This window comes from Astatotilapia calliptera, chromosome 3 (genome assembly GCF_964374335.1).
Source record: "Astatotilapia calliptera chromosome 3, fAstCal68.1, whole genome shotgun sequence".
In the NCBI taxonomy this organism is placed as follows: Eukaryota; Metazoa; Chordata; class Actinopteri; order Cichliformes; family Cichlidae; genus Astatotilapia; species Astatotilapia calliptera.
In genome coordinates, this window is record NC_137424.1 from 2,190,207 (window position 1) to 2,202,363 (window position 12,157).

At 46.1% G+C, this 12,157-nt stretch overlaps 1 protein-coding gene and 1 long non-coding RNA gene across 3 annotated transcripts; one reads left to right on the forward strand and one right to left on the reverse strand.

The window, feature by feature from the left end:
• Nucleotides 1-7,038: 7,038 nt before the first annotated feature.
• Nucleotides 7,039-7,466, reverse strand: LOC145426176 (uncharacterized). Its single transcript, XR_013906905.1, has 2 exons — nt 7,290-7,466; nt 7,039-7,203 (listed from the first exon to the last, which is right to left on the reverse strand). It is a non-coding gene; the product is annotated as an uncharacterized LOC145426176 (long non-coding RNA).
• A 259-nt stretch (nt 7,467-7,725) lies between these two features.
• On the forward strand, nt 7,726-11,780 carry LOC113010179 (uncharacterized). Of its 2 annotated transcripts, XM_080299707.1 has the most exons (14): nt 7,726-8,110; nt 8,267-8,318; nt 8,418-8,495; nt 8,714-8,879; nt 8,974-9,093; nt 9,168-9,215; nt 9,299-9,382; nt 9,491-9,556; nt 10,605-10,665; nt 10,763-10,808; nt 10,897-10,941; nt 11,026-11,090; nt 11,167-11,269; nt 11,389-11,780. In XM_080299707.1, exons 10-14 carry the CDS (start codon nt 10,782-10,784, stop codon nt 11,614-11,616), a joined length of 468 nt encoding a protein of 155 aa, XP_080155833.1. In that variant the 5' UTR covers nt 7,726-8,110; nt 8,267-8,318; nt 8,418-8,495; nt 8,714-8,879; nt 8,974-9,093; nt 9,168-9,215; nt 9,299-9,382; nt 9,491-9,556; nt 10,605-10,665; nt 10,763-10,781; the 3' UTR covers nt 11,617-11,780. The 2 variants fall into 2 exon arrangements, with proteins under 2 accessions (XP_080155833.1, XP_080155835.1); XM_080299709.1 differs by lacking the exon at nt 8,418-8,495.
• The last annotated feature ends 377 nt before the right edge of the window (nt 11,781-12,157 follow it).

Consider the following 12,157-nt stretch of genomic DNA (forward strand, 5'->3'; position numbering starts at 1 on the left):
CAGATTTAACTTATTCGAATTGAGTTTGTGATGGCACAAAGTTCTGCCACATGACAAAGTGCAGGTTCCCTTTTGTTAAAAAATGTTCCCCTGAGTCATTTCAACCTCTCCAGGTAGTTTCACACGTAGTAAATATGTGTTGCATGTGTGCGGTTTTCAAGGGTATGCTCGAGTGTGATGTTAATAAGCACTGTGTGCCAAACTTAAGTGCACGCAACACAGAAATTACCCCTAGTTTACTGGCAACAGCCCCAGCTCTTTATTTAGCCATTACTGTATAGAAATTTTCTTCTCTAGCCTTAAATAAGTCACAAAATAGTTGAAAATAGTTGAAATGAACTGATATTCTGCATCAGAGCTGCTTTCATACCAGACATTCACATGGACTTTTTCTGCCATGCATGGATCGTTTAATTGGCCTCTGGCACTTCAGGCAAGACAAGTTTATTTATATAGTACAATTCAACAGCAAGGTGATTCAAAGTGCTTTACAGAGACATTAAAACCAAAAACAAATAAAAGGCATGATTTAAAAAAAAAAAAAAAGGAACAGTAGATAAAATCAGTAGTTAAATGTAAGTTTTGAAATTTAAGCTTAAAAGTGTGGATTTGGTGCTTTATTCAAATGCAGCTGAGAACAGGTGAGTCTTCAACCTGGATTTAAATAAACTGAGTGTTTCAGCTGATCTGAGGCTTTCTGGGAGTTTGTTCCAGATATAAGGAGCATAAAAGCTGAATGCAGCTTCTCAGTGTCTGGTTCTGACTCTGGGAACTGATAAAAGACCGGATCCAGATGACCTGAGGGATCTGGAAGGTTCATACTGGGTCAGGAGGTCACTGATGTATTTTGGTCCTAAACCATTCAGTGCTTTATAGACCAGCATCAGAACTTTAAAGTCTATCCTCTGACAGACAGGCAGCCAGTGTAAAGACCTCAGAGCTGGACTGATGTCCACTTTTTTGGTCTTAGTGAGGACTCGAGCAGCAGAGTTCTGAATGAGCTGTAGTTGTCTGACTGATTTTTTAGGTAGACCTGTAAAGATGCTGTTACAGTAATCAAGCCTACTAAAGATGAATGCATGGACTAGTTTTTCCAGGTCCTGTTGAGACATCAGATCTTTTATCCTTGATATATTCTTGAGGTGATAGTAAGCTGACTTTGTTATTGTCTTAATGTGTTTTTCTAAGTTTAGGTCTGCATCCATCACTACACCCACATTTCTCGCCTGGTTTGTGGTTTTTAGATGTATAGATTGAAGTTCTCTGGTGACCTGTAATCGTTTTTCTTTGGCACCAAAGACTATTACTTCAGTTTTGTTTTTGTTTAGCTGGAGAAAATTGTGGCACAACCAGTCATTAATTTCCTCAATGCATTTACCAAGAGCCTGTACAGGGCCTCGGGCTCCTGGTGACATCGTGATATATATTTGTGTGTCATCTGCATAGCTGTGGTAGTTTATTTTGTTGTTTTATAATCTGTGCCAGTGGGAGCATGTTTTTCTCTTGCTCTCGGCGAAGGCGGTCGCACTTTTTTTCCTCCTCCTCCTCTCCCTTAGCTTCCCTGCTTAGCCTCTTATGTCCTTGTCTAGTCTCGTGGTTTTTTTTTTGGGGGGGGGGGGGGGGTTGTATTCCTTTTCCCTGGAACACTCTCTCACAGTCTGTTCTCTAAAACCAAAAAGAGGAATTATGGATTTGATCAACTGGTCCCTGAATGCAATTGACACCCTTTTCTCAACGAGAAGTCTGGGCTCGGGTGAGCCTGAGTGCTGAAGATATCTACCTATTCGAAACCATGATAACAGGGTTCTGTTACGGCCGGGACCGTTTCAGACGAGTGACAGGACTCAAACGCAAGACGCCGAACAGCTCGTAAATATATTTTAAGAATAATGTTTTAATGTGCACACGAAATATTCATAAACAAAAGGTGAGCGTAGACGTTAACTAAATAATGATCTGGTCCGGGTCAGAAAGGACAGCTATTCCGGGGATTGGACTGGAAAGCAAGTCACAAAAGGTCCAGGAAAAGGTCGGGGTCACTGTAACAGAATGCAAATGTTCAAACATAGATAAGGAGGCATATGAATATGTTGTTTGGCTCAAAATCCTCCTTCGTACTGCGTACTTGCCAACGGAGGTCGGAGATGACATAGAGGGGGAGTAATCCGGGTGTGTAAATCCAAAAACTCCTGGCGTGGAGGCAGAGAGGCAGGTAGGTAGTTTTGGTGGTAGCCTGAGGGGACTGCCAGAAGGTCCAGCATCCAAGTAGAAGCTCTTCGCCAGGGGTTTAACAGTAGGTGTAGCTGAAAAAGGGAGGCGCACAAAAAACAAACATACAGTGAAGCAAAGGTGATTCACAAAAAAACACGTAAGGAAATTATGGTGGTGGCCTGCACTGACTGATGTTTAGCAGAGAATCTGGCGAAGAGAGATTGAGAACGCTGGCCTTAAGAGTCCCCCGGCTAATTACCCACAGATGTCAGCGATCAGCAAAAACACTGAGGCCCCTCCCAGGGGTGGAGACGCCGGCTCGGAGGGAGACACACTGGCACACACCCGGACCATGACAGTACCCCCCCCCTCAAGGGACGCCACCCGGCGGCCGACCAGCACCCGCCCCACGACGTGACCTAAGAAAATCAGAAACCATCACAGAGTCAAGCATCAAAGAACGAGGAACCCAAGAACGCTCCTCCGGCCCATAACCCTCCCAGTCCACCAAAAACTGCAGCCCCCTACCCCGCCGCCGCACATCCAGAATGCGCCGGACAGAAAACGCAGGATGCCCGTCAATGAGCCGGGCGGGAGGCGGGGGCACCGGAGGCGGGCACAGATGACTAGACACCACCGGCTTCACCTGAGAAACGTGAAAGACCGGGTGAACCCTCAAGGCAGCAGGCAAACGGAGCTTGACAGCCGAAGGGCTGAGGACCCTGTCCACAGAATAGGGGCCGATGTAACGAGGAGACAACTTGCGGGAGGATGCCCTGAGAGGGATGTCATTCGCAGCGAGCCACACCTTCTGTCCAGGTGAGTAAACAGGCGCAGGAGACCGGCGACGGTCGGCACAGCTACGTTGGCGAGCCACAGCTCGCAACAGCGCCTCCCGCGTACGAGACCAGACCCGACGGCAGCGCTGTAGATGATGCTGGACCGAGGGGACAGCAAGATCAGCCTCCTCCACCGGAAACAGGGGCGGCTGATAACCCAAAGAGGCCTCAAACGGTGACAACCCAGTAGCAGACGAAACCAAGGAGTTGTGGGCATATTCCACCCACGGCAGATACGAGGCCCAAGTCGCAGGGTTATGACAGGTCACACAGCGGAGCGCGGCCTCCAGCTCCTGATTTAAACGTTCCGTCTGGCCGTTCGTCTGAGGATGGTAACCAGAGCTCAGACAAGGCCTGGCCCCCAAAGCAGTGCAAAAAGAACCCCAAACCTGGGACGAGAACTGCGGACCCCTGTCCGAAACTATTTCCACAGGAATGCCATGAAGCCGAAAAACATGGTCCAACAACAACGTAGACGTCTCAGCCGCAGTGGGCAACTTCTCCAAAGCGACGAAATGAGCAGCCTTAGAAAACCGATCCACGACCGAGAGAATAGTGGTCTTCCCAGCCGAAACCGGGAGTCCCGTAACAAAATCCAGGGCGATGTGGGACCAAGGGCGATGAGGCGTAGACAACGGCTGCAACAGCCCAGCAGGACGGTGAGTACGCGACTTACACCTGGCACACACAGGGCACGCAGCCACATACTCCCGAACATCTTTATCCAGAGTGGCCCACCAAAAATGTCTCTTAACCATAGAAGTCGTCCTGCCCCTGCCCGGGTGACACGCAAACCTCGAAGCGTGCACCCATTCCAGTACCTTGGAGCGAGCAGCCGCGGGAACAAAACGCCGGTTAGGCGGTCCCGTGCCCGGATCCGGTTCCGTCCGGAGGCCCCGGTCGATGGCATCCTCCACCTCCCAGGTAATAGCTCCCACCGTACAGCCGGCCGGAAGAATGGTGGAAAACTCCGCCGGACCCGTGTCAGAGTCAAACTGCCGAGAGAGGGCATCCGGTTTGGTGTTTCTGGAACCCGGGCGATAGGAAATGGAAAAGTTAAAACGTGCGAAAAACAGCGACCAACGAGCTTGACGTGCATTCAACCTCTTCGCACCGCGCAGGTACGTCAAGTTCTTATGATCCGTCCACACCAGGAACCGTAGCGCCGCGCCTTCCAGATGATGACGCCACTCCTCCAACGCCAACTTAACGGCAAGCAGCTCCCGGTCCCCCACATCATAGTTCCGTTCCGCTGGTGAAAGCCGCCGAGAGAAAAAGGCGCACGGCCGCAGCTTAGAGGAGGGGCCGGCACGTTGTGAAAGCACAGCCCCCACCCCCACATCAGAAGCATCCACCTCCACAATAAAAGCCTTAGACGGATCGGGTTGAGCGAGGATGGGCGCAGTTGAAAACAGATGTTTCAGCTCCGTGAATGCGCTGTCAGCTTCGGCGGACCAGCCGAACGGAAGCTTCGTAGAGGTAAGGCGTGTAAGCGGAGCCGCCACTAGACTGTAGTTCCTTATAAACCGACGATAGAAATTCGCAAATCCCAAAAACCCCTGGAGTTGCTTGCGAGTAGAAGGCACAGGCCAGTCAGTGACCGCCTTCACCTTAGCCGGATCCGTCTTCACCTGCCCCCCTGCCAAGATGTATCCCAGGAAAGAGACCGATGTCAAATGAAACTCACATTTCTCAGCCTTGGCATACAGTCTGTTTTCCAAGAGGCGTTGAAGGACAGCACGGACATGTGAATGATGCTCAGCCAAAGACTTAGAAAAAATAAGAATGTCATCTAAATAGACGAACACAAAACGGTCGAGGAAATCCCGCAGGACGTCATTTATTAGGGCCTGAAACACCGCTGGAGCGTTCGTTAAACCGAAAGGCATAACGAGATACTCGAAATGACCCAGGGGGGTGTTAAACGCGGTCTTCCACTCGTCTCCCTGACGGATTCGCACCAAATGATAAGCATTGCGAAGATCTAACTTAGTGAACACCGTGGCACCCTGTAGCGATTCAACAGCGGAGCTAATGAGTGGCAAGGGATACTTATTTTTAACAGTGACGTCATTCAAGCCCCTGAAATCAATACACGGCCGAAGAGACCCATCCTTCTTGTCTACAAAAAAAAACCCCGCCGCCACGGGGGACGAAGACGGACGGATTAACCCAGCCGCTAGTGAATCCCTAATATACTCCTCCATCGCAGCACGTTCAGGCCTAGAGATACTATATAACCGGCTCTTGGGCAGGGACGCTCCGGGGAGCAAATCAATCGCACAGTCATAAGGGCGATGGGGCGGTAGGGACTGCGCTTTGATCTTACTGAATACCTCCCGCAAATCATGATACTCAGGCGGCACCCCTGAGAGATCGGGGACATATTCGTCAGTCCCCGTAGCCTCCCCCGGGCCGGGAAAACGGGCGGAAGTCAGACAATTGGAGTGGCAAAAAGGGCTCCAGCTGACAACCCTTTGCCCCTCCCAATCCAAGTGCGGATTGTGTAAGCACAGCCAGGGATAACCCAAAGTGAGCGGAGTATCAGGTGAATCGAGGACAAAAAAGGTGAGTTTTTCCCTATGATTCCCCGAAGTGCACAGTGACACTGGACCAGTGCGAAAAGAAATTCTAGTGAAAACCTGGTTATTAATCGCTCTAACTGGAATGGGCGGCTCAAGGCGCACGAGCGGAACGCCTAATCGTTCAGCGAGATCGAGACTGATTAAATTCTGTTCAGAACCAGAATCTAATAAGGCTGTGCACGAATGAGTACTCTGTAGCATCTCCAAGGTGACAGGGAGTTGTAAACGGGGTTTCTGACCAGAATTCGAACCGCCCACCCGTATCCCCGATTCTACCGGTGGGCGACACCTTTTCCCTCCTTCGGGCATGCAGCAATCAAGTGTTCCAGCGAGCCACAGTAAAAACAGGCATGAGCCCGACGCCGCCGCTCCCTCTCCTCCGGTGTCAACCGTGACCAGCCAATCTGCATAGGCTCCGGCTCGGGATCAGTGACGTAAGCCGAGGCGACAAACTCATGCGAGTCCACAGTCGGAGGCGGCGACGGTGACGTACCCGGAAACGAGCGCGGTAAACGGCGCTGGGATTTGTAGTTCCTGTCCCTCTCCCTGTCACGCAACCTGTTGTCAATGCGAAGGGAGAGGGACGCCAGTTCCTCAAAAGATTTTGGCTCATCACGGGAGGCAAGCTGGTCTTTCATACCCTCGTTCAATGCCCGGAAAAACACCCCACGCAGAGCGTCGTCAGGCCAACCGGTTTCGGCGGCAGCAGTACGAAAATCAATCAAAAAATCAGCAACCCTCTGACGGCCCTGGCGAAGATCCAGCAGCCTCTGCGCAGAACTACCCTCAGAAATGGGGTGCGCAAACGTTTTCTGGAATTCCCCCAAAAACACCTCATAAGAACAGGTTAACAAAGGATTCTTCGATAGATACGCCTCCGCCCATTTAAGTGCACGATTACGCAGTTTACCCACCAAATAAGATATCTTATTAGAATCCGCAACAAATGTGCGCGGAGAACGACCGAAAACAAGGTCAACCTGAAGCAAAAACCCGCTACAACTCCCTGGATCCCCTGAGAATGGTTCGGGCTCCGGGGACGTAGCATCACGGAAAGCTGATGTAGGTGGAGATGCAACGGCAACAGGTTGAGGCAGAGGAGCTGGTGTACCGGAGTCTTGGCCCGCGGGGCCCGAGGCGGAACCAGCAGCAGTAGAAATATCAGTTTGTAGAGCCTGGAGGGTCTCCAGTATTTTACTTTGACCATCTCTAAGAGTCTGCTGCTGGGCTAACAGGAACTGAATAGATTGTTCATGACTTCCTAATATCGCCCCCTGCCTCTGAATGGCTGACCGTTCCGCGTCTGCTGAGTCCATAACTGCTGGCCAGATTCTACTGTTACGGCCGGGACCGTTTCAGACGAGTGACAGGACTCAAACGCAAGACGCCGAACAGCTCGTAAATATATTTTAAGAATAATGTTTTAATGTGCACACGAAATATTCATAAACAAAAGGTGAGCGTAGACGTTAACTAAATAATGATCTGGTCCGGGTCAGAAAGGACAGCTATTCCGGGGATTGGACTGGAAAGCAAGTCACAAAAGGTCCAGGAAAAGGTCGGGGTCACTGTAACAGAATGCAAATGTTCAAACATAGATAAGGAGGCATATGAATATGTTGTTTGGCTCAAAATCCTCCTTCGTACTGCGTACTTGCCAACGGAGGTCGGAGATGACATAGAGGGGGAGTAATCCGGGTGTGTAAATCCAAAAACTCCTGGCGTGGAGGCAGAGAGGCAGGTAGGTAGTTTTGGTGGTAGCCTGAGGGACTGCCAGAAGGTCCAGCATCCAAGTAGAAGCTCTTCGCCAGGGGTTTAACAGTAGGTGTAGCTGAAAAAGGGAGGCGCACAAAAAACAAACATACAGTGAAGCAAAGGTGATTCACAAAAAAACACGTAAGGAAATTATGGTGGTGGCCTGCACTGACTGATGTTTAGCAGAGAATCTGGCGAAGAGAGATTGAGAACGCTGGCCTTAAGAGTCCCCCGGCTAATTACCCACAGATGTCAGCGATCAGCAAAAACACTGAGGCCCCTCCCAGGGGTGGAGACGCCGGCTCGGAGGGAGACACACTGGCACACACCCGGACCATGACAGGTTCTTGCTGATCGGAGCTGGCTTGGCCCTGGCTTATCGAAGAATTAAGGAAGTGGAACCGGCTGTCCAAACCCCCACAAAGCTGCCTGCTGGGATTGAAATGATGGGACGAGGCGTGAGTTTCTCAAAATGGGCTCGTTGAGTGCAACACAGATAAGATCTTGGAGAAGCTTACAGCTGCTGTGAATACTCAGAACAAGACCTCTGAGGAGAAGGGTCTGGCTGCAGCCACCGTGGAGCTCCACAGTAACCGGATACACGTGACCTCCACAGTAACCGGATACACGTGACCTCCACAGTAGCCGGAAGCACGTGACCTCCACAGTAGCCGTAAACACGCATGGATACCGTGGAAGTCTTGCAAGTTGATCGCAAAGGTTGGGACAGAGTCTTTCTTAAATAAATTTGCCGTTAGTGATTTCATAATTCTAGGAATCGTCTAGTTTTCTTACAATGATCATGTTGCCACTTTTTTTTGCGTTACAACAACATTCCTTCTTATTTTAATGTTTTTTCATCGTGCTCCATGGCAGAGAAACACACAGATCAATATCTCATTGTTGGCACTGGGTCAAGCTGTCGTAGGTAAGTACATGCATTGTCTCATGACCAGAACGCTACCATTGTTTACATGTTAGATTTGTTCCTATCTCTGTGTGTATATTCTTTTCTTTGTGTACCTAGCCCCACAGGTGTGCAATAAACCCAGAGAAATCACAGAAACGGTGTTGAACCCAGCACCTTCAATGTCTGGTGACACTGGTAAAATTTCTTATTTTGAATAGTGATTGTCATATATAGGTGAAATAATAATCTTGCATTTGTTATCTTGTTGTAGTTGATGGCTCATAAACAAATTTGTTACATGCTGTTTCAAATTAATTTCCTTCTATAAATAGTGCTTATTTTTCTTGCATTTGTATGCATTTAATATGCATTCTATGTAGTGTTTTGTCTGAAACCTGTTAAAATCCCTATAGAACCTCAGGAAAGAGTTGACAACAAGAAAGCCAATAGAAGGTCTCAACAGATGTAACTTTTCCTGACCTGTGTGGACGACCGTGCAAAGCTCTGACAAAGCCTGAGAACATTTTGGCCAGCCATTCATCATGGTGTTTTGTACCGCACCCTGGCCAACAACAGCTTGTACGTTAAAGTTTTCAGATGTCGCAAAGTGCAACTTTTAGTGCTTATCTGATTTTGTCATCCACAGTCTATGACACCTATGTGTTTTTTTTAGCTCAACTATGTTCTGGACATCAGCAGACCCAAAGATGAGCTGATGGTTGAAAGGTCGTCTGGATGCCTCACGTGGGCAGATTTTTGGACACTGGGTTTAAACAAACAAATGGAATCGACTGTAAGTATTTTTTTTTCTACGAATATGAAATAATAATTCATGATTCATGATTTTTTCTGTTTTTTCTGTTTCAGATTGGAAATGGCTGTTTTGAGCTTATCACTAAAATTGTTCAGTCAAAGGTACTGTATGTTGTATATGATGATTGTCAAGCTTTAATTTAAAGAGTTGTTGTTTTAAATGTTGTTTTTTTTTTACATTCTAGGGGATAAGCATTTACACAGAAAATCTGTATGTCACCTGGACTTGGCTTGCACCCTATGGCTGTGATCCATTGCACTCCTTTCCTGTAAGTGTACCGTCCTTTAAAGAAACAAGCAAGTAATCAAAATGATTTTTTTTATAACTCTGGTGAGAGTTCATATACAGGATACTTAAAAATACAATTCTGTTTCAGACTGATGCTCAGAGGATGCACATCATAGTTCTCCCTCTCTGGACACCTGGTCATTTCCAGTTGTGTGTAAGTCTTGTTTTTTGACACGTACAAACTGTTAGAATTTTGCTATGTGTCTGAGATGTATTCAAGCTATTATGACGCAGTTTCAAAAGTCTTTGATTGTGATCGCTTGCAATGACATTGTTTTCAGGTTTGAAGTCATGGCTAACTGTCTTTTAGGTACTGAAGCCACCTAAAAGAGAAATCCTCTTTCTTGACCCATTATACACCAAGGCAGGATTTGGTGGCCAACAATATGTTTCACTTTTGAGGTCACATTTTTATAAGCATTTTTGGTTTGTTCCGGAGTTTTCAGGAACCTGTTCAGTGTTCCAGGTTAAGTGCATCCCAGATCATGTTCTGCTGATCTTGAGAGTTCACACATACAGTACATTCACATGCTTTTTTTATGAACTATATCAGCAAGTTTCTGTGTGGAGTTTGCATGTTCTCCCCGTGTTTGCATGGGTTCCCTCCGGGTACTTCGGCTTCCTCCCACCGTCCAAAGACATGCAGCTTGTGGGGATAGGTTAATTGGATAATCCAAATTGCCACTAGGTGTGAATGTGTGAATGAATGTGAGTGTGAATGGCTGTCTGTCCCTGTGTGTTGGCCCTGCGACAGACTGGCGACCTGTCCAGTCTGTCGCCCTATGACAGCTGGGATAGACCCTGAAAAGGAGAAGCGGAAGCGAATGGATGGATGGATGGATATATCAGCATGATGCTTCAACATTTTATTCTATTTCTCATCTTCACATTATGATCAAGTTAGTGATGCTGTCTTTAGATGAGTTTCAGACATAAATAGGGTCTTCAAATGTTCTAGTTTAACATAAAACACCATTAAAAATTAGTTTATAAAATATGCCAACCTTAACTTAAAGCTGTAAATGCTTTATTTTGACCAACTGTGAGCATGTGACTGTACTTTTTCATTTTGTTATGCTGTTTTGTTGAGGTCGTGTTCCTAAGGCCTGTAGTTACAGTTGGTGCTATTAGCAATAAACATTTCACACCCATCATCATGACATCTGTTAACTTGTGAATGTAACTGTCTTTTTAAAAAAAAGGAATCTTGCAGTGAAGATCATTCCCGGGCAGTGGTCAAAAAAAAAGAGCTTTGACTTGAAGGTATGTGCTAGTTTAAGTGTATGGTGAATAATATGAATTACACTAGTCTTCTTTTAAGGGATTTTATTAACGAGCCTTTATTTTCAATATAATACAGGGTTTTCCAAGCCAAGACGATGGACTGTGGGATCTTCATGCTGATGGTAATTTTTCTCTTCTCTTCTTGAGATTCATACAGAAGCTAATTTAAGCTTCTAAAAAAATGACATTTTTATTTTTTCTTCCAAATAGTCTGCTCTGTACGTGGCACTGGATGCTTCATTTGACTATACTATAGTAAGTATTCTATTTACTTTCACAGCAATGGAGTCTTGAATCTTTTGAAAGTTGTTAAATATGTTTCATATTAATATTTTACAGTCAGACATGCCCTACTTGCGTAAATGGTGGTGCTTGCTGTTGATGGAGAACTTTGATCCCAGGAGGTATTTATATTTTGACTTCTGTTCTATGTTGTGTCAAAGTTTACACACCTTAACAATATCAACATTTTCTGTTAAGCTCTGGCAAGCTATTTGCACACTGGAGAGAGGAAGCCAAAGCTGTGCTTGCAGGACAACACGTGCCCATTTTCAAACTGAAAAAGTTCCAGGAAGTCGGTCAGGTCAGTATTCACTTTAAATAGCAGTGTAATTACATGTTTAGTGACATTTGAATAAGTGTTAAAAAACTGTTCTGCAACAGAGAAATAACTATGTTTTTATCCCCATTTGCCTGACACAGGAGCCAGCAGTTGTTGAAGATCTGCGTCCTGCTGTGCAGTGGGTTGTCCAAAATAAGGCACTTTTCCGTGGACACGTAACAATGCCCAAATATCTGTCCTTAAATCAAGGGGACCAGCAGAGGGTCTTAAGAGACATGTCAGAGGAAGAAGACACTGGAGCAAGGGACTTGTTCCTCTTTGTTTCAGTTTGCAGAGGACATGGAGTTCTTTTTGAAAGCATGTGCTGATGAGCAAGGGACTAAGGGTCAGTGCTATGTCTGACATGTAATGGACAAATGAAGGCACTGGCTGTGTTTGTTTGTTTGTTTAATATGTTGTTGTTTTTTTGTTTTGTTTTTGCATAGTACAAAATTCCAATTAAACTTTTAAATTAAAATGAAATGAAATTAAATTTCAAAATGTTGTTCACTTGATTCTGTGTCCATACTTATAATAAAGGATTACAGTGAAACAGCATTAAATGTAAATGTAACAGCATTTTTTTTAAACTTGTAATTTCAAAATAAAAAGCTTATTGTTGATATTAACAGTAAAGAATTGTAATCAATAATATTTTTAGACATTTTAAACATTAACACTCTGGGCTCTATCCTGGCCATCTGTGGACACTTCACTTATTCTTTTTTTTGACTACTGCACTGCAGTGGATCAAAAGAATGACACAGGTTTGATCTTAAGGATCTAATAGTTGTGTGTGTTGTGCATAACATTGCCACACAAATATGTATTTGCAAGATAGAGTAGAAAAAATTATGACGCATGAAATAT

Coding starts and splice junctions, on each gene's coding strand:
- LOC113010179 (XM_080299707.1), top strand. CDS start 10,782: ATGGACTGTGGGATCTTCATGCTGATG. Junction 10,809..10,896: donor GTGGGATCTTCATGCTGATG/GTAATTTTTCTC, acceptor TCTTCCAAATAG/TCTGCTCTGTACGTGGCACT. Junction 10,942..11,025: donor CTTCATTTGACTATACTATA/GTAAGTATTCTA, acceptor AATATTTTACAG/TCAGACATGCCCTACTTGCG.